This window comes from Anolis sagrei, chromosome 2 (assembly GCF_037176765.1).
Source record: "Anolis sagrei isolate rAnoSag1 chromosome 2, rAnoSag1.mat, whole genome shotgun sequence".
Lineage (NCBI taxonomy): Eukaryota > Metazoa > Chordata > Lepidosauria > Squamata > Dactyloidae > Anolis > Anolis sagrei.
In genome coordinates this window covers 273,396,377-273,422,697 of record NC_090022.1, presented here as the reverse complement: position 1 = coordinate 273,422,697, position 26,321 = coordinate 273,396,377, and the positions used below count along the sequence as shown (strand labels likewise).

General features: G+C 38.1%; 1 protein-coding gene across 1 annotated transcript in view; it reads left to right on the top strand.

Moving 5' to 3' along the window:
- The window catches only part of NDUFS4 (NADH:ubiquinone oxidoreductase subunit S4), a 57,522-nt gene that overhangs the window by 10,466 nt on the left and 20,735 nt on the right, over window positions 1-26,321 (top strand). Inside the window, exon 2 of the mRNA XM_060761481.2 lies at window positions 5,383-5,461. Within this exon, the coding sequence (XP_060617464.2) occupies window positions 5,383-5,461 (79 nt within the window). The remainder of the gene's footprint in view (window positions 1-5,382; window positions 5,462-26,321) is intronic.

Below are 26,321 nucleotides of genomic sequence, written 5' to 3'. Positions count from 1 at the left end.
TTCATTGTTTTCTTGCCCTGGTGAAAGGAGTTGGACTGGATGGCCTTAAGTATTTTCTCTTGGTAATGGGGGTTCTGTGTGGGAAGTTTGCCCCAATTCTATAGTTGGTGGGGTTCAGAATGATCTTTGATTGTAGGTGAACTATACATCCCAGGAACTACAACTTCCAAATGTCAAGGTCTACTTCCCCCAAACTCAATTTGTGTTCATATTTGGGCATTTAAAATATTCGTGCCAAGTTTGGTCCAGATCCATCATTGCTTCACTCCACAGTGCTCTCTGGATGTAGGTGAACTACAACTCCCAAACTAAAGGTCAATGCCCACCAAACCCTTCTAGTGTTTTCTGTTGGTCATGGAAGTTGTGTGCCAAGTTTGTTTCAATTCCATCATTGGTGGAGTTCAGAATGCTCTTTGATAGTAGGTTAACTATAAATCCCAGTAACTATTACTCCCAAATGACAAACTCATTTTTTTAAGGTGATGATCATTCCTTGGGTTAATAGGTGTCTTGTGGCCAAATTTGGTGGCAATTTGTCCAGTGGTTTTTGAGTTATGTTAATTCCACAAACAAACAAACATTACATTTTATTTATATAGATTGGTAATGCTCAGAGGAAAGGCTTAGTAATTGTGTGCTTTCATAATATTTAGTATCTATAGGGTCATGAGTCAATTTCTAAAAACAGGTGAACTTTGTATAGTAATTAGCTTTGATATTTGATACCAAGTGGCACCTGACCTTTGACTAGTAATGTTAAAATCAGTTGTATTTTGGTATTTATTTAGGCACAAGATAAGCAGCATCTGTGTGTTTCCAGGCCATTGTTGTCTTGAAAGATAAATATAGTGAATTCACCTGTCCATGTTGTTTGGAGAAACAAATGTTGGGTGCTTTTTCTCCCCAGTTTAAGTGTTCCATTGTGTACGATCTGTCATTTTAAACATGCATTCATCCATTTGGGGCCTATGTTTTCATTCCTGTTAAAAGGATACAGGATTGCTTTAATTTGGAGGCAGGGGGATAATTATTGTTAGGCATTTCCAAATGTAAGATAGTACAGGTTGTTTACCTGGTTGCCTTTGGTGACTAAAAATTGCCTCTAGAGTGGGAATTTCTGTAAATTGAAAAGACATAGGATCACACCTCGATGTTTGTCTAAGGGCCCTTCCACACAGCCCTATATCCCAGAATATCAAGGCAGAAAATCCCACAGTATCTGCTTTGAACTGCATTATCCGAGTCCACATTCAGATAATGTGGGATTTTCTGGCTTGATATTCTGGGATATAGGGCTGTGTGGAAGTGCCCTTAGACAAACATCAAGGTGTAATACATACATGTAATTATTTGTGCCTCATTGTTTTTGAGTGTAGAATAAAAGCAATAAGATACCAGCATATAAGAACAAAAATTTTAACATAAGGTTTCATTTCCTACAAATAACTTTATCACTAGCTAGTTTTCCTCTGACTTTACAAATATTTAATTATTGAAAACAGAGTGATCTGATTACTTGCTGTAGATTTAACTTTAGGAGGACGATTTTAAAAACTATGCAATAGCAATACATTTGTATATGTGTGTGCATTCATGCCATTTTCTTGTCCTATAACCGATTTATTTTGTGAACATTTATGAGGAGACAGAGTAGTTGTATCTATTTGGATATAAATTGCTATTTGAATTAAGAAATGTAATTACCATTTTGGGATGTTTAATGTAAGGTAGGTAACGGTATTTATTTCTGGAAAACCACACAAGAAAGAATTGATTTCCTAGACTTTGGCCTCATTCTGTCAAGCTCTGCTCCTGTCCAGGTGGGTAAATTGCATATGAAACATTTACCAGTGTGGTCTGGGGACAACCAACAGTTGTCATTTCTGTTTTGTCTGCATTTAGACTCCGACTGTTTATCCATTAGTTTTAGGTTCCTGGTCCTAGTTTGAATGGAAATTGTTTTTCTTTAATTGAATTCATAGCTGATGGTACCACACATATGCAGTGGGGATGGAGTAAAAAAAAAAACTTCAGAGGTGTGCCAAATAGTGGCTCCCAGTCTTTTTACTTTTGATTTTTGAGAGTGTTAACTTTAAAAATGAATAGACCTACGTCTATGGGGAAAGAAATTTTTTTGCAAGGAGTTGCACTTCTCATAAAGGCAAATAACAAGATTAGGAGCACATTGATGTTTCCATGGAACATCAATGTGCTCCTAATCTTGTTATTTGCCTTAGATGTATATCCAGGATACAACAATGTTGCTAAGTGCAACATTTTTTTAACTTAAAAAGCCCAGAAGAAACAACCATCAGGGTTATTCATCAGGGATTCTGGGAGTTGTAGTCTAGCAATGCCTCAGGAGCCCATTTTTGTTGTACACAATTGTCATAGAATCCTAGAATAATAGAAGCAGAGAGTTGGAAGAGACCTCATGGGCCATCCAGTCCAACCCCCTGCCAAAAAGCAGGATTATACTACAATGGTACAATCTATGTTCTTACATAGTGCTGTCATTTCAATGGGTGCAACATGGTGCAGAAATAGATCTAATTCATTTTAATTCCTGGTTTGATTTAAAGTGGTGGCTTTGGCTTTTAAAGCACTAAACAGCATACGTCTTAGCTAGCAGTGAAACTGCTCCTGTGTGAACGTGTCCAGCTTTTGAAACAGGTCTTAGTACCCCTGTTTCAAACATGGTAGATAAGACATTGGAGATTTGGGTGGTGGAGCCACACCTACAGAACTCCCTTATTGTTCGGAGTTGTTGATTACATCTCTTTCCATGTTTTGACACCTGCTGATGGCTTTGTTTAAAAACATAAACCAGCCTTTATGGATAAGTTTTTGCCCATAAATGAAAAGCCTTCCACCTGTGCCAGTCTTTTAAAATCCTTTTCCATATTTTACGATTGAATAAGTTATAATTTATAGTAGGGATACCTATTCCAAAATATTCAACCTTTTGAACAACATGAAAAGCCAGTTTATCTTTATAAAGTTTTTTGTTCCACTTTAGCCATATACTTTGTCAAAGCAGCTGTTTTCTGTTATTAATTTTAAATCCCAACTAATTGTTGAGTGTGATAGCTCTTCTTTTCTTCTTATAGGGTCAGAGCTTGACTGTATTACACTGAACAATGAGACATTTGCTCTTCCCTGTTCCATCAAGTACAGCACACAGTTCATTCCAGCCAAACGTTCTGCCAATCCCAATCTATAGCCTCTTCTGTGTCAAACTCTGTAACACAAGTAACTGTGGATTATGGGTTTACTTACACCTGTTATGTTAATTAACATCATTGATGTCAAGTATAGTAATGCCTTTTATTATTGTTTTTTTACTAGATTGTGCCTTCATCTTCTAGAGATACAAGCCCATTATTCATCCCCCACCCACCCAAACTTGTAAAAAGAGAAAACGCTACCAGACCTGGCTGATGATTTGGTTTTATTTTGTTTCTGTTACTTTGGGAGCCATTCAAACATACTTTGTTAGTTTGCTGAGGCTCCAGTGGCAAATTATGTGAAACTCTAACCATTTCATTCTATTAAATAAAACTTTTATTAGTTGCTTTAAAATATTTTTCAGCCTGTCTCTCAAACACATTCAGAATCATCTTTGTTTGGGAAGCTTCTTACATTTGTTGTCAAAGGCTTTCATGGTCAGAATCACTGGGTTGCTGTGAGTTTTCCAGGCTGTATGGCCATGTTCCAGAAGCCTGACATTTCACCCACATCTGTGGCAGACATCCTTAGAGGTTGTGAGGTATGCCTGCCATAGATGTGGGTGAAATGTCAGGAGAGAATGCTTCTGGAACATGGCCATACAGCCCGAAAAACTCACATTTTAAATCATAACATATTAAAATATAGGCTACTAATAAAACTGAAATACATTTCTAGGTTTGGCTTGCTGTTGAATGGTGGCAGTTTCCTTCCTTTTGTTTTTGAGAATGAAGACATGTAGTCTTTCAATCTGTTGCATTAATTACATTCATAACATATATCCGGCTTTCAGAAACTGTGATGTTCATGTAGTATTGGAATCTATGCCAACAGTGCAGCTGTGACACTTCATAAACTTGAAAGTTCATTTGTGTTTGGAAGTCTTGTCTAGTTTTGTGAATTATATAAGTGTTTGAAGGACAATTTACAAAGCAAGAGTCTAGTTTTAAAATTCTTTGTATACTAAATTTGCTGATCTGAGCTTTCCGGGGGATGAATGGGATAGCTAAAAAATAAACACATTTTTCTTACTTTGTTTTTGATGTAGAAACTGAACATAGTAAGAACTTAGTTAAAGCATATCAACACCTCAGAGTAATTTTAATTGTATATTCATTGTACAACCCCCTTATCCACGGACTCTATCTACATTTTCACTTACTCATATTCTAAAAAGCATCTCTCCTCCCCCTGATCCCTGAAGTGTTTGCCAGCTTCTCTAAATCTTCCAGTACAATTCTATGGTATACTTCCAAGCCAGGTTTGGTCAAATATATCATTCTCTATATCTACGGTATCAGAATGTATCTCCCAAGAATTTGAGAGTTGTACTATACTTAATGAAATGAAAATGTATCACTTTAGTTTAAACTAGTGGGTTGTATGCACTAGTATAGAAAAAAACCCCCACTGGTATTGTGTTCACATGATAGAATAAATTGATCACATCAAGAGATTTTAAGCTATTGCATTCATCTTTGGTTTTAAATATAGTTTGATGCATACCCAAAGTGTAAAACAGTGGAAGTATAGGTTTTGGGATCCAAGCTCCTCTTTGAATTAATATACTATTAGACCAATGTTGCAAGGAAGAAAAAAAAGTAGGAAATGATTACCTTGGTTATTTGTAGAGAAACGTGTAGACTAGAAGAATTTTGAAGAGGATCAGAATCTGTGTCTCAGCGGACTATTGTATTTATAATCTTGCTGCCAAACTTTAACACTACAATTTGAATTGTTAGAAAAGGAAGTAAAGGGTTTTTTTTTAATGATGCCATCATTGACGTTCAGAGTTCTAGAGGAATTGAATAGCTTTGTATTTTTTTTCCTTGTCTGTTCGTGACAAACCAACTACTGTACTTTCATAGAGTAGTACAGTCCTTGCCACTGGCAGTCTCTGTGTGACAGAGAGCCTGTAGGCTGACATAAAGTGCAGCCTGTTGTGAACTGCTAAGTGGGAGTCTGCCAAAAGCTCAGCAGACAGAACTAATTGGGGAGGGGGAAAGGATTTTTGTGCCCTCATCTCTCCCCCCCCCCCCACACACACTTTTTAACAAGATGGATATTGTTAAAGTAACTTGTTTATATAAGATTTGTCTGCCTCTATTTTCTCATTGCATGAATCATTTTTTAACTTCAAGTCTTGCACTGCAGGTCACTGAACACTTCCACATGGCAACTGGCACAGGACCAAGCCCAAGACACGCAACTCATCACAGTTGATGAAAAATTGGTAAGAGTTTTCTGCTGTGTATGCTGCCTTGAGGGTTAGCTCTGCGCAACAGGTATTCCGTATTCCTCAGAATACTGGGGATACAGTATAAGCATATCTACCCAGTAAAAGCCCTTTCGTTAAGTAAAATGTATATTTCAGGAAATCGTTTTTAAATGCCTTTAGACATGCAAGAGTTTGAAATATGAAGTTGTGTATCTTCACTACCTTGTGGTTAAAAAGCAATAGGAAGCAATTGTAATATGTAGTAAGTGTGCCATTTTGAAATCCAGACACTCTTCTCTTCAGTGAAGTTATATATATGTCAGGCCAACACTTCCTAAACTTAATTATTGGGGTATTCCATTTTAAACAAATACAATATAAAGAAGCCATGTAAATTAACAGTAAACTGTGTTCATACAACAGATTTTAAATATGCATGAAGGATTAAAATTAGAAACAACTGTATAGCATTCTTCTGCTAATCATTACCAGATCTTCATTTTGGCAGCATTTACATTCCAGTATATTGCAGAGTGTGGTCCTTACTGGTACTTTGATGCAACTTGATATTTATGCTTAGATTATACAATCGTCTGAGTGAGTTTTATTGTAAAGCCAAAACTCCTGATGGAGATATCATAACTAAAGTAATAATATTCAGTGATAGTTTTATCGCATTTGGTTTTGGAAATGAAAAATGATAATTGAACCCCTAGGCTACACAATTCATACTTCACTTGGCTTCAAGATTTATAACATAACTTAAAATCAAAAGCATATACTGAACAATAATTTTCGAGATGACACAACAAAATACAACTATTATTTAAGTTTTTCACCATCTCATAGTATGTGCAAAACTGCATGCCAGAGAAGCTTCCCTTACTTGAGGCCCAGCTAATACATACTGAGAAATATTTATGAGAACCATTGATTGCACTCTTTTCATTGATAAAATTAAAGTATCGAGGAAGTGAATCTTTTAAACTGATTTCTTCAAGAATGTTATCAACTGCCAAACAGTTGCAGATGTAATTGTGGTGCTGTGAAAACTCTTTTGAAGTCTTTGGACCTTGTGAGGGAACAATAGTTTGACTTTTCTGTTGTTTTGTAATATAGGCAAATATCAGGCAGTCTGCAGAAGTGAAATTCATGTTATGAGTATTAACTCTTAATCCTAAATACAGATGTTATAGACATCATTCCAGATTTTTTTGTTGAGTGGACAGATCTATTTATTTTACATACTTTTAGTAGGGCGTTTTAGGGCGACACCCTTACAAAATGTGCACAAACAAAAACAAGGAAAGATGAGCTATAATAACTGTATTAACAAGCAAATAGATTGATTCAGTAAACTGCTGTGTCAAAATGTTCAATTTAACTATAATCCCAGTTAGAGATTGTGGTCAGCGTCTTCTGGATGTTAACCATAGAATTTTACTGGAGGACCAGAAGAATCCTAGAGAGAATATTTTAATCAAATCCATGAATAATCAAATCTGTAAAATTCAAACCAGCAAATGTGGAGGTTGACTTTAGTTGTTTTCTAAATGCCACTATATAGAGAAGATACAAATAAATAGTGAAGGAGTTCCACAATTGTGTGGCCGGTGCTATCTTCTTGTTAGTGTCAGCCTGACAGCTTGTAACAGCGAAAGCCTGAAGGAAGTCTTAGCATGAGGATTATCTATATGAATGCTATCTTTTAGAAGTCTGGTCTCAAGCCATGTGGGGTCCTAAAGGTTAAGAACAGGCATTGGCTTAAGAATCTTACAGGCCACCAATTCGGTTGGAGGGGGCAAAAAAACCCTGGGTTTTGGAGAGATCATGTTATTTATGGACTTCCCAGCCTCTTACCATCATCAGTATGGCCACATTTTGTGGCAGATGTGATTTTCAGACATTTTCAGTGGCCGCCTCGTGTAAACAAAATTGGAATAGTCCATTTAGAGGCAACCAGTGAATGTGTAAACAAGGCCAGAACTTATCATTCCAACTGCATTTGCAACTAGCATGCAGGCTAAATTTCTCATGGCCAGAGCTGGTGCCTGAAATCCACCATAGCAAAACGAACAGCTCTTAAGGGGACTTCCTTTCATGAAGGACCAGTTTTGTGCTGCAGTCCAAATCTCAAAGGAAGGAGTGGTAAACGTTACACTAATTTTCCAACCCATCAGTTTTCTGCCTCTGTAATTTCCATTACATCTCTTGGGTGGCAATGGGGGGAAGGTAGAACTGTGTGCCACCAACATATGAATGTCATGAAAACTCAGATTTCTGCATAGCTTCTCACAGTAGATTTGTATAAATGGGTTAAAAGCACGGAGGATAAACAGAAATTGCTCAGTACTGCACTATCTTTGAGACCTGACTACAGAGAGAGGTCCAGAGCCTCCTTAATATAAGACAGTTGTGGAAAAAGGATACCACAATAGCTGGCATCAAATGCCACTAAGAGCTTGTATTCCCACCATCCAGTTCTCAGTTATTTGCTAGAGTAACTAGAATCTAGTTAGGAACCTAAACTGAAATGGGTCTAAGTAGCAGTTTGTTTTCTCCCCAAACTAACCAGTGTTGACACTATAACCTACTCTTAATCTTGTCCATAGAGGGAAGGTTTGCAACTGACAGGTAATTGTATAGATTCAGCGTATCTAATGTTGATTTCAGTAGTAAAGATTTTGCTGTTGCTTGGGAGAAACAGAAATGATTCCTGCCCTCAAAGAGGAATTCACTATAACCAAAGTCCCAACTCCTTAATCCCACCCTCAGTGATCTGAATAATAATGGAGAAGGAGCAAAAGAGCAGATGGTGAGCCTCAAAGTTCTAAACAAACTCAAATCTTTACTATCAATCAGTCTCTGCAGTAGATGTCCTACCTATTTTTCTCTCCAGTGCTTCCGAAGAATGAAATACATCACCTCTGTCTCCCTCTCCAAGACAAAATGAAACTTCTGTTTATAGTTTAATTTTATTTATCAGAGGGAATATAGCTGTGCTAATTTTCTAGTGTGGATTCTAAATTACACTGTCATTACAATAACTTAATGTTTCTTCTGTGACAGTATGAAATTTGAAAACAAGAAGTGTAATACACTTATTTAAAATCTTGTAACAGCAGTAATCCTACTGTTACAGGATCACTGCTTCAGAGGAAGGAAATGGCAAAACTACTTCTGAGTATTCCTTGTTTAAGAAAACTCTATAAAATATGTAGGATCACCATAACCATGATTTGCTGGGTACTCATCCTTTGAGACAAATCATGTGATGTTCCAAACTTTCCCATAATTACTGAAATTTGAAATCTCTCTCACCTACCCATCTTTCTGCCTTTATTGAAGATACCTTTTAAAACAAAGATGCACACAATGCCTAAATGGTAACGAACGGTAAGCTGGTCTGCTTTTAGACACCTGTATCGTGGTGCTGTAAAATAGTATTGTCTTTGCAAAAAAGACAACTTAGATTTGGCTGCTAAAGTTGAGTATATTCATGTTGCCTCTGATACATTCTATACAGCTGTTATTTTTGCTTCTTAACATTATTTCACATCTCAGTGGACATGAATATTTTCAACAAAGTAATTGTATTTAAGCTGCTTTTTGTCCTAAAAGTATAGTATTTCTACAACTGCTTTTTGCTTTTTGTCCTAAAAGTATAGTATTTCTACAACTGCAGTTCACATGGAATCACATGGAATCAACCAACATGTGCAGCTTTCTGCTAGATCCATCTTTTAAGTCTACTTGTTACAATAATAACTTGTAGGCTTAATAAAATAAACGAATGTGCTTTTTCCTCAGTTAGGAAGTAGAGTGTGAAATTTTGCAAATTATTGGAGGGTTGTTTTTCATAGCTTCATAAAATCATAGAGTTGGAGGAGACCACAAGGGCCATCCAGTCCAACTCCCAGTCATGCAGGACAATGTAATCAAAGCACTCTCAACAGATGGATTTCCAGCCTTTGCTTTATAACCTCCAAAGAAGGAGACCCCGCTACACTCCAAGGCAGCATAATCCACTGCTGAACAGTACTTATTGTTTCTACATAGCTTAAATGGTAATATAGCAGAAACTCACTTTGCTATCCAAAACATGGGTTTTTTTCTGTTTTCTGTATGCCTGAAAAGAGTGCTTGAAGAAAACGTTTATATACATCTTTCCAAAATACCCTGTTTCCTTAATCTAGGAGTCTTGTTTGCTTTTTCTGCACTGGCAAAGCAAACGAGAAGAATCGGAGCTAAAGCGTGGTTCCTTGGATAGTAACTAGAGTTTCTGTGGAATAATAGCAGTTTTAGCTGAGCCCTCGGTGGATTGAATTCCTGAGGTCTGGAGTTTATCCTGAGGAGCTGATAGCTAGGGCTTGTGATCTGATCTTGGCTGATGTGATAAATTGCAGGGTGAGAGGTGGCCCCTCTAGGCTTTGTCTTATGCTGGGAAATTGCCCTGTTGCTGACGTGAGAAGTCAGCAGTGGTTTCCCTCAGTGAAGCTTAAAATGATTTAACTCCTAATATATGAAGCAAAATTTGTTCCAGTACTATTATAGAAGTCATGGTTTTCCATTTATAAAGTGGTATGCATCACATATGGTTCTCCTTCAGTAATTTCTATAGTTGGTCTGCATGAGCCATCATGGTTATATGCCTTTTTGTCCAACTCCCTTAAATCCTGGAACTGCCGATTTGTGGACATTATTTTTGAAGATCATTTTCCATCTCAAATGCAGGAACATATAGAATTAGCTGTCTCAATTTGGGTAGATGCTATTATAAGCAATGTTAAACGAGTCTGTGATATGTGATAAAATTGAATGATTATTGTTGGAGAGATGGTCCAGTGTCTGGAGTGTGAAATTTTTATGTGAGGAGTTCTGTGCCAAATGATTCTTTCTGTGACTCTTTGGTGAAAACAAGACAGACTGCCTCAAGCTTCCTGGATCAATAAGAAACCACCTGTTTTGGTTCCTATAATACTTTCCATATTGGAAGGGATAGAAGAAATATGTTCTGAAACTGGGCTTTTAATCAAGATAGTATTCAGTAGTGGAATTGACTGAGTTAAATCCCAAGAACTAACTATTGTAATGTGTGTAGGGTGCAAAATAGCATTTCAGCAAGATTGTCTCCATAATGGAATACTTCTTACAGTAGTTCAGATTGCACTTTTCAAACTGAGTCTAGGTGCTCCACAGAGAAGTAAACTGTGATGTCTTGACAATACTCAATCCTAGTGTATTTTAATGTTATCCTAATCAGTGGCTATATGCACATCAATTTCTTAAAGTAATAGTGGTAAACTTCAGAAATGTAATCCCTTATTTTCACAGCTTCTCGGTTTTTGCAAGGGACATAGAGGCATCTCTCTGATCCTTGTATCCTCCTTTGAACTATGTGACCTCAGACTGGAAATGGCTGAAAACTGTCAACTCAGCTGTTTGTTTTGTGTTGGTTATGCTTGGAAGCCCAAATAATTAAGAGGTTCACATTGCCATCTTGTCTTCAGTGTCCTCAGTTGGGAGCCCCTCCTCCCAACACCAACTGCTGCTCTGGGACCAGAGTAAAGAGAGGGGTCCAGGAAGATAGTGTATTTATTTTATTTATTATACTGTATATTATTTGTAAGCCACTTTGAGTCCCCTTCGGGGTGAGAAGGGCGGCATATAAATGTCATAAATAAATAAATAAATAAATAAATAGTTTTGATTTATTATTTAAAACATATTATATTGGACTGGGTGGCCCACGAGGTCTCTTCCAACTCTATGATTCCATGATTCTATAATATGAGAGTGGTTTCAATAATATAAAAGCAATTTAAAATGTGGTGCCGGAATGGAAAAGTTTCAAATGCATACTTAAAAAGTTAACAAATCTTGTCAAGAAAACCCTATGAGAGGGCCAGCATAAGTTGAAAAGCACACAACTGCAACAACATATGTGTGCCTTCGTGTATGTGTACATGTGTGTGTTTGTACACACACACACATGCATGCATACATATATACACATATTGGCAACCAGTTCAATTTGAACCTGATGCCATGGGGTTACTATAAATGATATTGCCAGCAATCTTAAGTGTAGCTTCCATTTCATTTTCAAGAGTAATTCAGCATAGATTGCGTTTGTTTGAAGTGAAAAGTAATATTTAGATGAATTGCTGTGATCAGAATATCTCTATCCAGAAAAGGCTGCCATTGGCAGACCAGCCGTAGCAAGTCCCAGACTCTCAGAACCAGACAATTTGACAAAGGTGGATCTTGGAATACACCCACACTATGAACCTGGGATCTGAGGAAGGCCCCAGTAGCACAATGGGTTAAAGCCCCTGTGCTGACAGGACTGAAGACCGACAGGTCAGAGGTTCAAATCCAGGGAGATTGTGGTTGAGCTCCCTCTATCAGCTCCAGCTTCCCATGCGGAGACACGAGAGAAGCCTCCCACAAGGATGGTAAAACATCAAAAAAAACATCCGGGTGTCCTCTGGGAAATGTCCTTGCAGATAGTCAGTTCTCTCACACCAGAAGCGACTTGGAGTTTGTCAAGTTGTTCCTGACACAAAAAAGAAATTTGAAGAAGTTGTCTCCATTCTGGACAATTGCTTATCCATTCCTGGATCTGATCACTCCACACAGACAATATTTTTTGTCCTGTATTGTCATTCTTGTAAAATACCATGATTGGTTATATCAAAAGACACTGCATGATCCAAGAAGATTCAGAAATTAGCATTGCCTCTTTTTTTCACCCAAACTATGTAATGGGTCAGAGTGATTAAAGCCCATGTAGAGCAGTATCCTATCCTGGATTCAGACTGAAATGAGTCCAGATAATGTGTTCTCTCCAAGAAATCTCCAACTCTCTGGGTGGGCCAACTTAATCAATCTGCCACTCATACAAGGAGAGGCAACTACCACCAAATCAAACTTCTGTGGAAGTGTTCTGACTACCAAGTTTGAATTGTTGACTTCAGATCAGCCATTTTTCATCTAACAGCAAAAAACCAGTTTGTCTGTTTCAGGCTAATCTCAGTTGATGCCTTTCACCATAATTCTGAGTTTTCCAACCTCACCTCTGAGACTATCATGGCTGTGAAATGGTAATAGACCAATAGTATGCTATCTTTTTGGTGCAGCACAAGGTACAGTCACACACACACACACACCAAATCAGTGCTAAAATGTTGTTGTTTGATGAGAGATGGAATATTTATTACGGATTCACCTCAGCCTCTTCATGACAACTGAAAACTGGTGGTAATAACACACACAAGTAGATCTGGAATGCTTATCTGTATAGCAAGAGGAATGTTCAAAAGCTCACACGAATAGAAATTGTGTGAGAGCCACACTATCCTTAGAGGAGTCAGGCTAGTATTTTTCAAGTATAAATAACTTGACTAGCAGCAAACTGATGAACCCCTTTGAAGGCTATATCAGAACAGCTATAGTATTAGACATTAGAGTATTACACTCCAGCATACCAGACCTATATTAAGTACCTTTTGGGTCAAGGACATGCTAGATCTCTAAGGCTTCTCGCAGGCAGTGAGTCTTTTCATAATCCTTTGTACGTATGCTTTAGTAGATACTTAAACAGTTTGTACCCCAGTATCTCTTTTCTCACCTTTAAATATTTGTCCTAGATATATAACTCAGATCATTACTCTGTCCCCTTCCAGTTTAATCACTGTGTGTGTGTGTGTATGCGTGTGTGTGTGTGTGTGTGTCTATATATATATATATATATATATATATATATATTCTGGAGATAGGTACTAGAAGGACAAGAACAAATCCTTCTCTAATAAGAAAAAGTAATACAGTGGCTGAGTTTAATCTATATCCCTTTATCTTGGTTCAGGAAAACATCAACATTTTAACTATCCAGTATAACTTGTCATAGTGGGGCTATTGCAGATTATGTTGTGTAAAACACAGGGCTAGGTTTAAGTATGCACTTTTAAAAAATGTTTGCTACTCCAGGCTTCTTCTTATTCAAAGAAAATTAGTGTTCTGAATAAAGAATTTTAGCCTTGTAGATAAATAAGATACTTGTCTAAAAATTGACATGTAAAAACGTCATGCCTGTATGCCATATCCAGAGTCATAGTCTAGTGCTTGAACAACTACACCATGCTGTGTTGTTGTTTATTCGTACGGGCGCTTCCAACTCTTTGTGACCTCATGGACAAGCCCACGCTTGAGCTCCCAGTTGGCCGTCACCATCCCCAGCTCCTTCAAAGTCAAGCTAGTCATTTCAAGGATAACATCCATCCATCTTGCCCTTGGTCTGCCCCTCTTTCTTTTTCCTTCCATTTGCCCCAGCGTCATTATTCTTCTCCAAGCTTTCCTGTCTTCTCATTATGTGGCCAAAGTACTTCATCTTTTCCTCTAATATCCTTCCCTCCAGTGGGCAGCCAGGCATTATTTTCTTGATTTCTGTACTGAATTTGAAGAACATCATGGTCTACATAGGAAGAAGCAATGGCCCAAGAGTGTAGTTTCAAAACTGATCAATCATTAGTAAAAAAAAATAAAAAATAGAGCCCCCTGTAGTGCAGTGGGTTAAACCCTTGTGCCAGCAGGATGGAAGACTGACAGGTCAGAGGTTCGAATCCAGGCAAAAGCGCAGATGAGTTCCCTCTGTCAGCTCCAGCTCTCTATGCGGTGACATGAGAGAAGCCTCCCACAAGGATCCAGGCATCCCCTGGGCAATGTTCTTGCAAATGACCAATTCTCTCACACCAGAAGCGACTTGCAGTTTTTCAAGTCACTCCTGACATGAAAAAAGTAAAAAAAAAAAAGTCTGAGTAATCTCTCTTGTCTTAGCATACCGATGGGTGAAAATTCCCCCAAAATGTACATATATTGTTTTATAAGATTCCTAAATTCAAGGCCTCCTATTGGGTTCTGATGTAGTCTTATATTTGTAAAGACACTTCTAGTAGGGCCTAAATCTAATAAGCTGCTGAGTGGCTATTTCTGTGTTCTGTTTATACTGCTGCCAAGAAGGTTTTGTAACAGTCCAGCAGTTCATATCAACCCATGGAAAAGTTGAGCTAGGGTTCTATTATGAAATGCAGGTGGCAGTTAAAAGAAGGTTTTAGAATATCTGCTGGTACACTTGAAAGGGAGAGCTTCTCCCTAAAGACAGCAAGAATGGAGCAATATCAATTCCTTAGACCTCATTAAGGTGAATCAAAGGATGAGACAGATCCTCAGTCCATTTCAAGTACTTAATACTCCAGAACTTTCCATTCTAATTATGTCTGACATAACAGCTGATTGAAGAAGGTCCATGAGTGGAACTGGGAGGGGGCAATGTCTTGAAGCTTCTGCCCCCCACCCCCTGCACATATAAGCCCCTGGAGCCAAGTGTTTTCCTGATGCAGAGGACTGCACTAACACGTTATGGAGGAATTTGATTTAGCTCAGTATAAGGTAAACTGACAGAAATCCAAAAAATTAAATTAAGTTAAAAGGAGTAATTATTATTTTCTCTATTGTTCAAATTACAATTTCTATTATAGATGCGAACATGGAAACACTAGCAACAATCAATACCATCAGTTCCCAAGTTAGCAATGAATACAAAATTACCCACAGACTTATCTATGGGAATGGTCACTTATTTTAATGACATTATATTCGTAAACAAAATATGTCCCATACTGATTTAGATAATACATCCAAGAATATGAAGTGAAAGTACATCCCATAAACCATATGCAACCTAATTGTCGTCTCCAAAGTTCTCTAGACACTCCACAAATCATCCAGGATATTTCTCATCATTTCTGGGGGAGAAATGGTTCAAAAATTAGCAATCATCCATACTATGTTTCCCAGTATCCCCAGATCCTGGGGAAAACATAAAAGCCAATTTTAGTGAAATAAAAAATATAAATGATGTGATGAGAGACCACTGTAGCGCATAGACATTAAAAATCTCCTTCACTTTTGCCCTGAAAAAAATCCTTCATCCTAAAGAAAGGCCATTATCAATTTGTTAGAATTGTAGGCCAGGGATGAGAATGTTAGCCAGTGATGTTGTTAGCCAGTGGTAAGAAATGCAAGGGGCTACATATGCAGGGCCACATGATTTCTGCCTCTGTTGTAATAGGAATGAAGTACCATAATGTATGTGTGTGTGTGAGAGAGAGAGAGAGAGTGTGTGTGTGTATACATGCACGCACACACACCAAACTTCTAGCACTACAAAGATTCATGGAGCTCACCTACCTGTGCCTTGCCCAAAATAGTTAACAAATAGATGGTGGTACAGGTAGAGGTAATCAACCAAGCCTGTCCTCTGAACATTAACAAAACAGTTGACATTCAGGAATTTAAGATTGTTTATAGAAGTAATGACTGCATTTAATGGACCATAATTAAGAAAATTCATTTCGTTTACTTGGAATTGGCAAGATAGGCATTCCTATTGAGCAAATAGCCTAGTAGCTAATTGCTGGTACAAATAATATATGTGAAGCATTTAAAAAAAAAAACAGACTATAAGTATTGCTTGTTGTCTTTGAAATGTTGTGTCCTACTAGGGAGGTGAAGATTATTAACAAATTGTATGTCCTCAATGGGAAAGAATATCTCAATAAGTCAAGACATCACACAGAAAGAAATTACCAACTACGCAAAATGCACAAACCATTTTGACAAATATTCATTTTTGTGTGCAATAGCAAAATAAGTGAAGGTTTACATTCCAAAAATATGTCAGGGATAACTAATCAGTTTTGCATGATAAATGTGATTAGATGAATGTGTATGACACTTATTGGAGGAAAAACCCAAGATTACTGGAAGATTACCTAAGAAGTACAAGATTGTGTTTTTTTTTTCCTGTTATTGGAGATACATATTTTTATGTTGCATTTTCTGAAACGTGGAGGCCTCCATATTAAGTAAATACCTATATTTATTGAATAAGTTCCTATGTGTTTACTTTATTTGGTATAGTTCAGGCCAAGTCTTTTGTCACAAATACTAAATCATCTTCTCAAATAAAATGTCCAATTGTGTCTGAAACACAATCTGTGCCAATATTTGGGGCAGCAGAAAATAGTACAAGCAGTGGATTGGGCTTAACTAGTCCCTTGGTTTAATCAGTCCTCATCCCTGTGCATTATATATCTTCAATTCAAATGCTTGCTGCTCCAAAGAAGACACAGGTTCTATATCTTAACTGAACTATACTCCAAGAAGACTTCTGATTCACCCTAACTACTGAAGACTTTTTTACTCCACTACCTACATCCAAATATATTCTTACAGCTAGTTCCAGTTCAAAGCATAGTTGGAGGACAGCTGTACCTTGGATACAGGCAATGGAAGGATTATAACAGCCACATGACGGGTGCTTTGTCTTTAAACTGAAGGTTATGTCATTAACAGGGGGAAACTTCTTTTCCTTGGCAGAAGAAATGTCCTAGTACGAATCTCATTCATATTTGTTTAAAGCAAACATGGAAAAACCACACCATTGTTTAAGATGATTACGAGATTTGCTTGAGTTCATTACCTTTGTTTATGTGTGTATCTGTGTGTGCATGATTTTCTGCTATTAGTTGGATTTAATTTTAATTTTTTGTTTAACCATACATATCTCTAATGATACAGTGTAAAATGTGTTTTTAAAGATGGTTGACAAGTGTCTTAAGTTCTTCATACTAATGGGAAAGCGTCCATTTAGTGTGGAACAGTTGACAGAAATCTGTGGCTTCTTTCATTTATTTTAATTCTCCAGTAAAAATTGTTTTTGTTTTTGACATCTGCCAGTCAGTCCACTTTTTTTTTTACAGGAGTAGCTTTACTTATAAGTTCATATGACACATTGCCAACATAATAACATTGTAGGTGCCCTATTTTCTCTTTGTCAAGCCATTGAACTATTAGCTCACCAGATGCACAGACCTTTTCAACTGATGCCACAGCTTTTAACTTTTTGTGTTGTGATCCCTACTCATCCTAAAATCTTCACACACTACTACTCACCCTTATAAAAGCATATGAAGATGTACAGAAATGAAACATTGTGGCTTTTTTTAATATACTTGCTGATTGTTCTTTAGCCTGAAGAATCCAAACTTTTTGTTTACTGCAACATTTTTTTTCTATTTTGGACTTCTGATTTATCCTGCCCTGAATTTTTCCAAGAGTAATTAAGGGGCCTCAGAAGCAAATCCAAGACATACCTAAAAAACTTGGCATGTAGCTCCAGTATCATACTTCTTAGAACACAAAGGTCACTACTCCTTGGAGTGAATGTAAGGAATTAATGCTTATAAAATCTTTAAAATGATGCTTAATAAATCATATAGTTTTCAGTCTCAGGGGTATTCATGCACTTTGCTTTCAAAGTTTCTAGAAACTTGATGGAGATGTATATGAAAGATGGAGCTAATCAGAAAACAACAGTCTTCCTTGCTATATTCAGTGCTAAAACTGGCTCTCATAGTGTCACACAGCATGATTAAAAATTAGCAAGCACCATTATGTCATACTATTAAAGCATAAGTAGATGTATTATCATGTTTAAGAGACAACAGAGTTTAAAACACTTTAAATGCACCCAGAAGCAGATGAGAGATGCCTCATTGAAAGTTCCTTTCCCTCATCATCCAGTAACTTGCCAAAAATCTGCCTGCACTGGAAAATCTTTCCCTGCAAGTAGAGAGCCAATATTGTGTAGCATTGGACTATAGCTCTGCAGACCAGGGTCTGAATCTTTGCTCAGTTGTGAAACCCAGTGGTCTGTGTTGGGCAAATCACAAACTCTCATCCACAAAGGAAGGCAGACCTCTCTGAATAAATCCTGCCATGAAAATCTCCATAAGTCAGAAATGACCTGAAGATGCACAACAGCAAGAAAGACAACCAGGGGGAGAGAAGGGTGGAATCTAGTGTCCTTGGAAAAGAGTTATAAAATCTGATAACACCTTTGGTTTTTAGTACAGTAAAATGGGAATCAGACTTGGTCTTTGGTAGAACTACTCACAATATTAATCAGAAAAAATCATTTCATGTTGGTTCGTATATACCAGTTGTTCTTAACCTGTGGGCCATGGACCACCAGTGGGCCGTGATGACAAAAATCTGGTCTGCGAGACTCCTTTCTCTTTATTTATTTTATTTTATTTTATTTTATTTCCACTCCCTTTATGCTTGTTTCATGCCACTCCCTCCCTGTTGCCGCCCATGGCATATATTCTGTATCAGAAACTAGAGCTGATGTGGTCTATCCAATGCGGTTTTCTGAATCACCACCCCAAACTGAATCTAAAGTTGACCAAAAACTGTTTCATAACCCTTTTGGTACTAATGTTCGAGAGTGGTCCCTGGTCAAAGTGGTTCTTTGTCAAGTAGTCCCTGGTCAAAAAAAGGTTGACAACCACTGATATATACCTATAGCAGGACTATAGCTTTAGGTAATCCAGAATAGCAACTATCTGTCACATTTATTGCCACTGGAACTTTGATGTCTTTAGAATTCTGTTAGTGGTCTATGCTAACTATATTGGGGAAAATTCTAGATTAACTGGAGACTGGTATTAGATTAAAGACAACTGAAATATGCAGGCAATTTAGTGTCTTCACTCTGTTTAGATCACATTAATGTTTTTCACAGATCTGCATTGTTTCCAGAGTGCCTAACCTTGGGTTTCTGCCATGTTCATCTATCACTAATTGTGCTCTTGATTATCACCTTGACGTCTGCCATGTTGAAAGTGATAATCAAAGCAACAATTAATGGTGGTAGATTTCTACATGTGAAACTAGGAAGCAGAAAATAGAAACAATTTCTAAATGGATTGATTTCTGCAAGCATGCAAAAACAAATGTGCCCTCTTCTTTTCCCTTCTCTTCTCTTTTCTTCTCTTCTCGAGAGCCTACTATGGCTATTGTTTATTAACTTAAGTTGTTTAGATATATTGTTCAGAATATTTTTTGGCAGCAGCACAGTTTATCATTCCACAATGTTTTATCTAGAAAACTCTGGATGAATACTCTTCAGATTCCTATTGAGACAAGTGAAGTCAATTTGTCATCAAAATGTAACCCTGAGAAAATGTAGGTTTCAATAGCATGTGCATATTAGAGTAAATACTACACAACAACATTTTAAACAAATAAAGACTTAAAAATTGAAAGGTGGCATTATATTAAAGGTGTCTTCTTAAACAGTGAATACATATTTATGTTTAGGTAAGTATATTCGCTTTTTAAGAGATTGCTAATTCATTGCAATTCATTGCCTGCCAATTAATTCCCTCTTTAATTAGAATAACGTATCTCAATTAAGCCTCCAGTGCTTGCTGCCACTTGCTTTTCTTAGTAATTACTGTTTGATTAGGCATGTGGCAGTGTTAGCAAGCTCAGCTGGCTGACTAGTGATACAGAGCTTTTTGTAAAATGTCTGCAGGCAACAAGTGCTCCGCCAGTCGACAGACTCTATCTGTAGTAGATTGAGCAACAAAATCAATATATTACCCTTGTTTGCAAAGGATTTTACGATCTTCTGAAAGAGAAAATTCATTTGAAAAGGTAGTGCTGTGAGAGGAGCCAACTTCCTGTCATGGAAAGAGATAATATTTGTCAATTTTCAAGAAATTCTGCAAACAGATAATTTGGAATTACCAACCTTACAATCACATATTTATGTTGGTGGCTGTATTTAGTTTTCAAAGTGAGGGAACAGACGATCAGGCTTTCATTTAGGCATTTGCTTTCATTTTAGTGCATGGCAGTGCCATCTCTCCAGGGTTATAGAACTGTCTGAAATTAGGTTTATACAATTTTCCTATCATTTCAAGTGTCTGTTTTGTCTGGATTTTGTTCATAGAGTGTTGCGCAGATATTTCAAGGCTGTAGTCTGGGGCACCAGGTCAAAGAATATGTCTCTTTGAAGGGCTGACAGGAGGCCTTTTTTATTCATGAAGGAGTATTTCACTTTACATCAAAGAACAGTAGCTTTTCAGGCCTTATTATAGTGGTAACTTAGTGCAGATCTTTTCAAATGTACAATACGTGGGTTTCATTTTATCTATTTGTATGGACATTTGACATATTAATGCTTGTATACTAGTATGTTGGTTTGTACTTTGTATTACATTTATTTAATGGTAATAATTACCATGGCTCCAGATGTGGAGTGATTAATAAAAATGGTTAAATACAAAATTAACAATAGAGATACAGTTGCCACATAAAAGACACCACTACAAATGCTGAGCACTACATTAAATGTAGACAGGTCTCAAAGCTTTAAAAACCTCAACATCCATTATACAGCGGGAACTTTGAAAACCTGGTGAATTATTCCAAAAATGTCGGTACCTGGCACTGAGCAGAACAAAAAATGTGCCCAAAGAAGGGGAGAACATTTACAACTGAGTTCTATCAGAGAATAAAGCTACCTGTTGGATCATATTCCATAGAGTTACTTTTGGAAAAGGGCTTTTGACTGGCCTCCAATTCAAGATAGGTATAAGGAGCCACCCATCCTTTATGAAATTTTGGGTGTGTATAGTTGTTAGTGTGACCGTGGGCTTGCATGCAGCCCTGAAACTGCTTGTATGCCTCTTAATTCCACCAAAGGAGTAAATTGCTTCCCTTGGAATTTCCCTAGAAATAGAATAGGTGAAAGAGTTCCACTGCACTGATTCACAGAAAAAAAGGAAAACGTGTTCTTCAAAACCAGAAATTAATGCCTAGTCATTTAGGGTGTTTTGTTTTTGACAGTATGTGCAATCCCCTAAAGCAGTGCTTCCACTCCCATAATTCTTAACAGCTGCTAAACTCACTGGGATTTCTGGGAGTTGTAATCCAAAACAACTGGAGGACCAAACATTGAGAACCACTGTCCTAAAGGGTCCATCCATGTTTTAAAGGTTTAAACCCACATTTTAAATTAGGGCAAGAATTGAAATAAAAGCAACAAAAAGAAAAACCCAAGAGTGCACTGGTATATATTCAGAACTTCCAAACTAACTCTGTTTGGGACTATTCCTAAGCTTCTGTAACACATAATTGTAGTCAAAATGGGAGGTTACTTGAACAGGAATAGCCAACCTGTCTCTGTCTAGGTAAGGTCACAGCTGGTTTGCCAGCCAAATCTAATGAAAGACACTCTAAGCCACGGAGGCCACCAGGGCCTTCACTGACAATTCCGCATCTATGGATACAGGTATATGCCCAGAGGTGGGTGAGCAGATGAGGCATCTAGGAGCACCGCATTCACATCTGCATTGAGTCTGTTTACTGGCAGCGTCCCAGTCCATTACTGTGTGTCCAAGCACTGAGAACACTCGCTGGCTGTCCTGAATTTGATAGGAGAATGAAGAAGGGGAGAACTGGCCTGATCCAGATACTAACACCAGTTCAGATGACCATGGCCAGCTGTTTCATTTTGAAGTTAAATAATATTTGGAATAATACAGAACCCTTCTTGTCCCATATCACTTTCTGGAATCAGACTCCTGGTAGGAACAGAAACACTACAAAGCAGTGCCTCCAGTCTCTGACTGAAAGAGTGCACGGTTATTGGTATCATGGACTGTTCTGAATTAACAGTTATACTCCCCTATTCTTTATTCTATGAAGCTCATCTCACAAGATGACTAAAGGAGTTTTGTTTCAAATCCAGGCTGATATGGATTGTTTAAAAATATAATTCCCACGAACCCCCAGATCAAGCAATACCCTTGTGTTTCATCAAGAGAAGGCTGGAAAGCAGCTATCATCTTTGACAGTGCTGATGCAACAGGGAATAAGGGTCTATATATAATGTCTGGACTTGTAGCCATGTGTTAATTTTTATTAGACAGCTGTAAAGTTGTTCCACCATTGCAATGCAAAATCTTTTATACATTTTATCAGCCCAGATAATGTCTGAACATTCATAACTCATGCTTTCCGTTCAAGAGCTGTGTATCTACCTATATATATATATATATAGAGAGAGAGAGAGAGAGAGAGAGAGAGAATGTTTGTATGTGTGTATGTGGCAGCTTTCTGATTGGCTGCCACTTTCACAGGCCACTGTGACCCCCACAAATGATGGATCTGGACCAAGGTTGGCACACATAACCTGCATTACCCCCTTTATGTCCTGGTGGAGTTTGGGGGAGGTGGACCACGGATTATGGGATTTGTAGTACTTTGAAATGCTTTGGTTCCCACATACCACTGTAGCCTCCAAAAAATACCAATAAAAACCAGACTTGGCACACAGAGCCCCCATGACCCACTCTACATCATACTGCAGTTTGGAGGAGGGCAGACCATGGATGATGGGACTTGAAGTACCTCCACTCACTTCCCGAGACCGCTGCGACCCTCATTCAATGACTGATCAAAACCAAACTTGGGACACATAACCCCCATGACCGCCTTTACATCCTGGTGAGATTTTTTTATTGGGGGGGGGGGGGCAATGGATGATGGGATTTGTAGTACTTTCAAACTCTTCAGTTCCCACAGACCACTGCGGCCCCTCGACAAAGACAGATAAAGACCACACTTGGCACACAGAGCCACCATGACCCACTCTACATCCTACTGCAGTTTGGAGAAGGGCAGGCCATGAATGATGGGATTCACAGTACTTTCACTAATTTCCTGAGAACACTGTGAGCCACATAAATAACTGTTAAAGACCAACCTTGGCACACAATGTCTTTCTCAAATAACCCAGGCACCACCGGGTCCCAAGCTAGTATAAAATAAAAGTCAATGTTTGTATGTATGCATGTGGGTATGTATGTGGGGTATGTGACAGCTTTCTGATTGGCTCCCACTTCCACAGGCCACTACGACCTGCATGAATGATGGACCTGGACCAAACTTGGCACACAAATCCCCATGACCCACTTTACGTCCTGGTGCAGTTTGGGGGAGGATGGACCAGGGATGATGAGATTTGTAATACTTTCACTTCCTGAGATCACTGCAACCCACACCAATGACAAATCAAGACCAAACTTGGCACACAGAGCCGCCATGACCCACTCTACATCCTGGTGTGGTTTGGAGGAGGATGGACCATGCACAATGGGACTTCCATATGTGAGTTGTAGTTCACTCACACCCACTGAACCCAGCTGACATTGCACTGCCAGGTCCCCAAGCTAGTATTGTATAAAATAGGGAAACATTGCTGGCCAATAAAAATCAGGGGTTTGAGCAATGAAAATTGTTTGCTACCCATTGGAGTCAAATAAATCTTTTACATCTGTATAGCCATTCTTTCCCTTTTTATATCAACAAATAATATTCATTGTGATACAGTGATGGAATTCTTCTTCTTCTTCTTCTTCTTCTTCTTCTTTGCTTGTGGCTTCTGTCAGCTTTCTGTGGCAATATTTCACTTTCCAGGACTAAGACAAAATCAGAACTTTTGTCTTTTTTGTTTTGATTGCAACTCACTTTTTTATCTGCTCTGACTGATTTCTAGTCTTTTTATATGATCTGAGAAATGTTGAGGGACAGCAAGAAATACATACACCCTTCAACCTGTACTAGGAGATTTGTAATATAAAAACATGAGTGTTTGCCTACAGAATAACCTATTTGCCTCCTCCCCCTCTCCTCGCTCTTTGGAAATAGATAGCTTTCTTTTGCTGGACGCATATGAATGGAATTAATGTAGACTGATACACCTGTTACCAAATGTTTAATTCACCTGTGGACAAATACAACAGTACTGAACTTTTAAAGGAGCAGTTTGTCTGAATACAAAGTTGCCTTCAAATGTTTTGGAAGATGTCTGGCTTAGACATTTTCTTTGGTTTTGTTTCACTTCTGAGGCAGGGATACTGAAATGAACACTGCCCTTTTTACATATTCAGTTATATGAGAGCTTTCGCTGTGGGCAGGAAATGAGTGAGTCTTCCAAATGGCCTGATATTATCTTTCAAAGAAAATGTAATGTCGCATTTATGGATAAATTAAAAGTGAAACCAAGCCAAGAGTCTGTTTTTATTTCTCTGCTCTGTGATAGTTTACAGCAAATGATATGTCTAAAATTAGTCTGCATGATTACATGAAATAGATTTCACAAATCTTGGATGAGTTAATTTCTTTTGACATCTGCTTTAAAAAATGATCTCATGTTATTTCAATTGATCACACATGGGAAACAACACTTTCTATCACTTAGAAAGTGTGAAGTTACATGCATTTATTGATGTGCTTTATATTACTAGATTTTGGGCATAATCTTATATGGCTCAGCATGGCATAGTAGTTATTTGTACAGACCTATGCTAAGGTGAGTCATGCTAGCCTCTTGGATTTGGTGAACAGCCACTGAAGCCCCCTGCTTGCCCATTCTGTGCCTAGTGAGGAGAGGGTGGGATTGGTCAGGTATTTGGACGGATCCTCATAACCAAATGTGAAAAGATTATATCAGTGTGAGATCTGCCAGAGTTTCAAGACATCCACTCTAAAGTGGAGGTAATTGTCAGAGTATTGGAAACCTGGCTCAACATAGAAAGGGGCCTACTTATCAATGTTCTGGAATTACTTGCCCTGTTAAGAGCATATAAACTTTCATGCTATCAATACAGGTGCCATACTGTGGTGTGGCATATGGAATTGGTACAATTGGTATCATATTCTTTTAATTGCCATATACCCGACACTCTGGGAGAACAAAATTGCCAACCACATCTGCAGTTCTTGTGGAGATACTCATAAATCAACACTGCACCTGACTATTCATCAGTGGTGATCTTCACATCCAGCATGTTCGCTCCACATCTCAATACACATCACTTTATTTTTAGCATGGGAGGAGGCAGGAAACAGGATCAGAGGAAAATGGTTTCCAATTTAGCTGGAAAGGAAAATCTACTATATGTTTTCCCCATTTTCATTCCTAGCCAGGATGCTGTAAAAGATCAGGAGCTAATATACCAACTATATCCTCCTGACACTATAATGACCTAAATAAATGTGACCACTTTTTGCAGGAATATTACATACTCCCTGTGTCGAGCAACATAATTTCAACAACGTAGACCACATCTGGAGGTAAACAATCTGAAATTTACAGCATGTTGGAAGCACCCTGTGCAAATAAAACAGAGGGCATTTGCTATACATAACAGAGCCCTAAACCTTTGACCAGACGTGCACAGCTTTTACTAAGTATTCTACCCAGCATAGAATAGACCTGCTTATTTATTTGCTTTTCACATTTTTTGCTCATACCTTGTTGTATAAAGAATTTATGTTTATTTTGCAAATAAATGTTTATTTTGCAAATTTTCATCTTTGTTTTCCATACCAGTGGTAAAAATAGGTACTGGTGAAGGAATTTAAATTTCCAATGGCTCTCATTTTTACAGAAATTTGGAAGATTTTAGAATAAAAAATACCGTATTTTCTGGCGTACGAGACGACTTTTTAGGCCTGGAAAAAGTTGGAGGTCGTCTAGTATGCCGGGTATAAAATCAAAATAATAATAATTAAAAGAAAAAAATTAAATCCAACTACCTTAGGAGGGAGGGAGGGAGGGAGGGAGGAGGAGGGCGGAGGGAGGGCACGGGGAGGAGGAGCCGCAGACCGTATTGCCATGGAGACTGGTCAGGGGTGATTGCCCACTGGGCTGTCCCCGCGGCCCCCGCTGCTCTCCCTGCTCTACTGTGTGAACACCAAGCTCAAAGTAGCTGCACACAGTAACATCCTGTGGAAACTTACTAGTAGTGCATTCGAAACAGACCCAAAATTAATAAGAACATCAGCCCTGGCTTTGTCTTATTCAACTGCTGAGTCCGTCCACACAAAGCAGGGGACTACAGCACTGAATGAAACATGCAGGATAATCATAGGATGTCTCAAACCTACA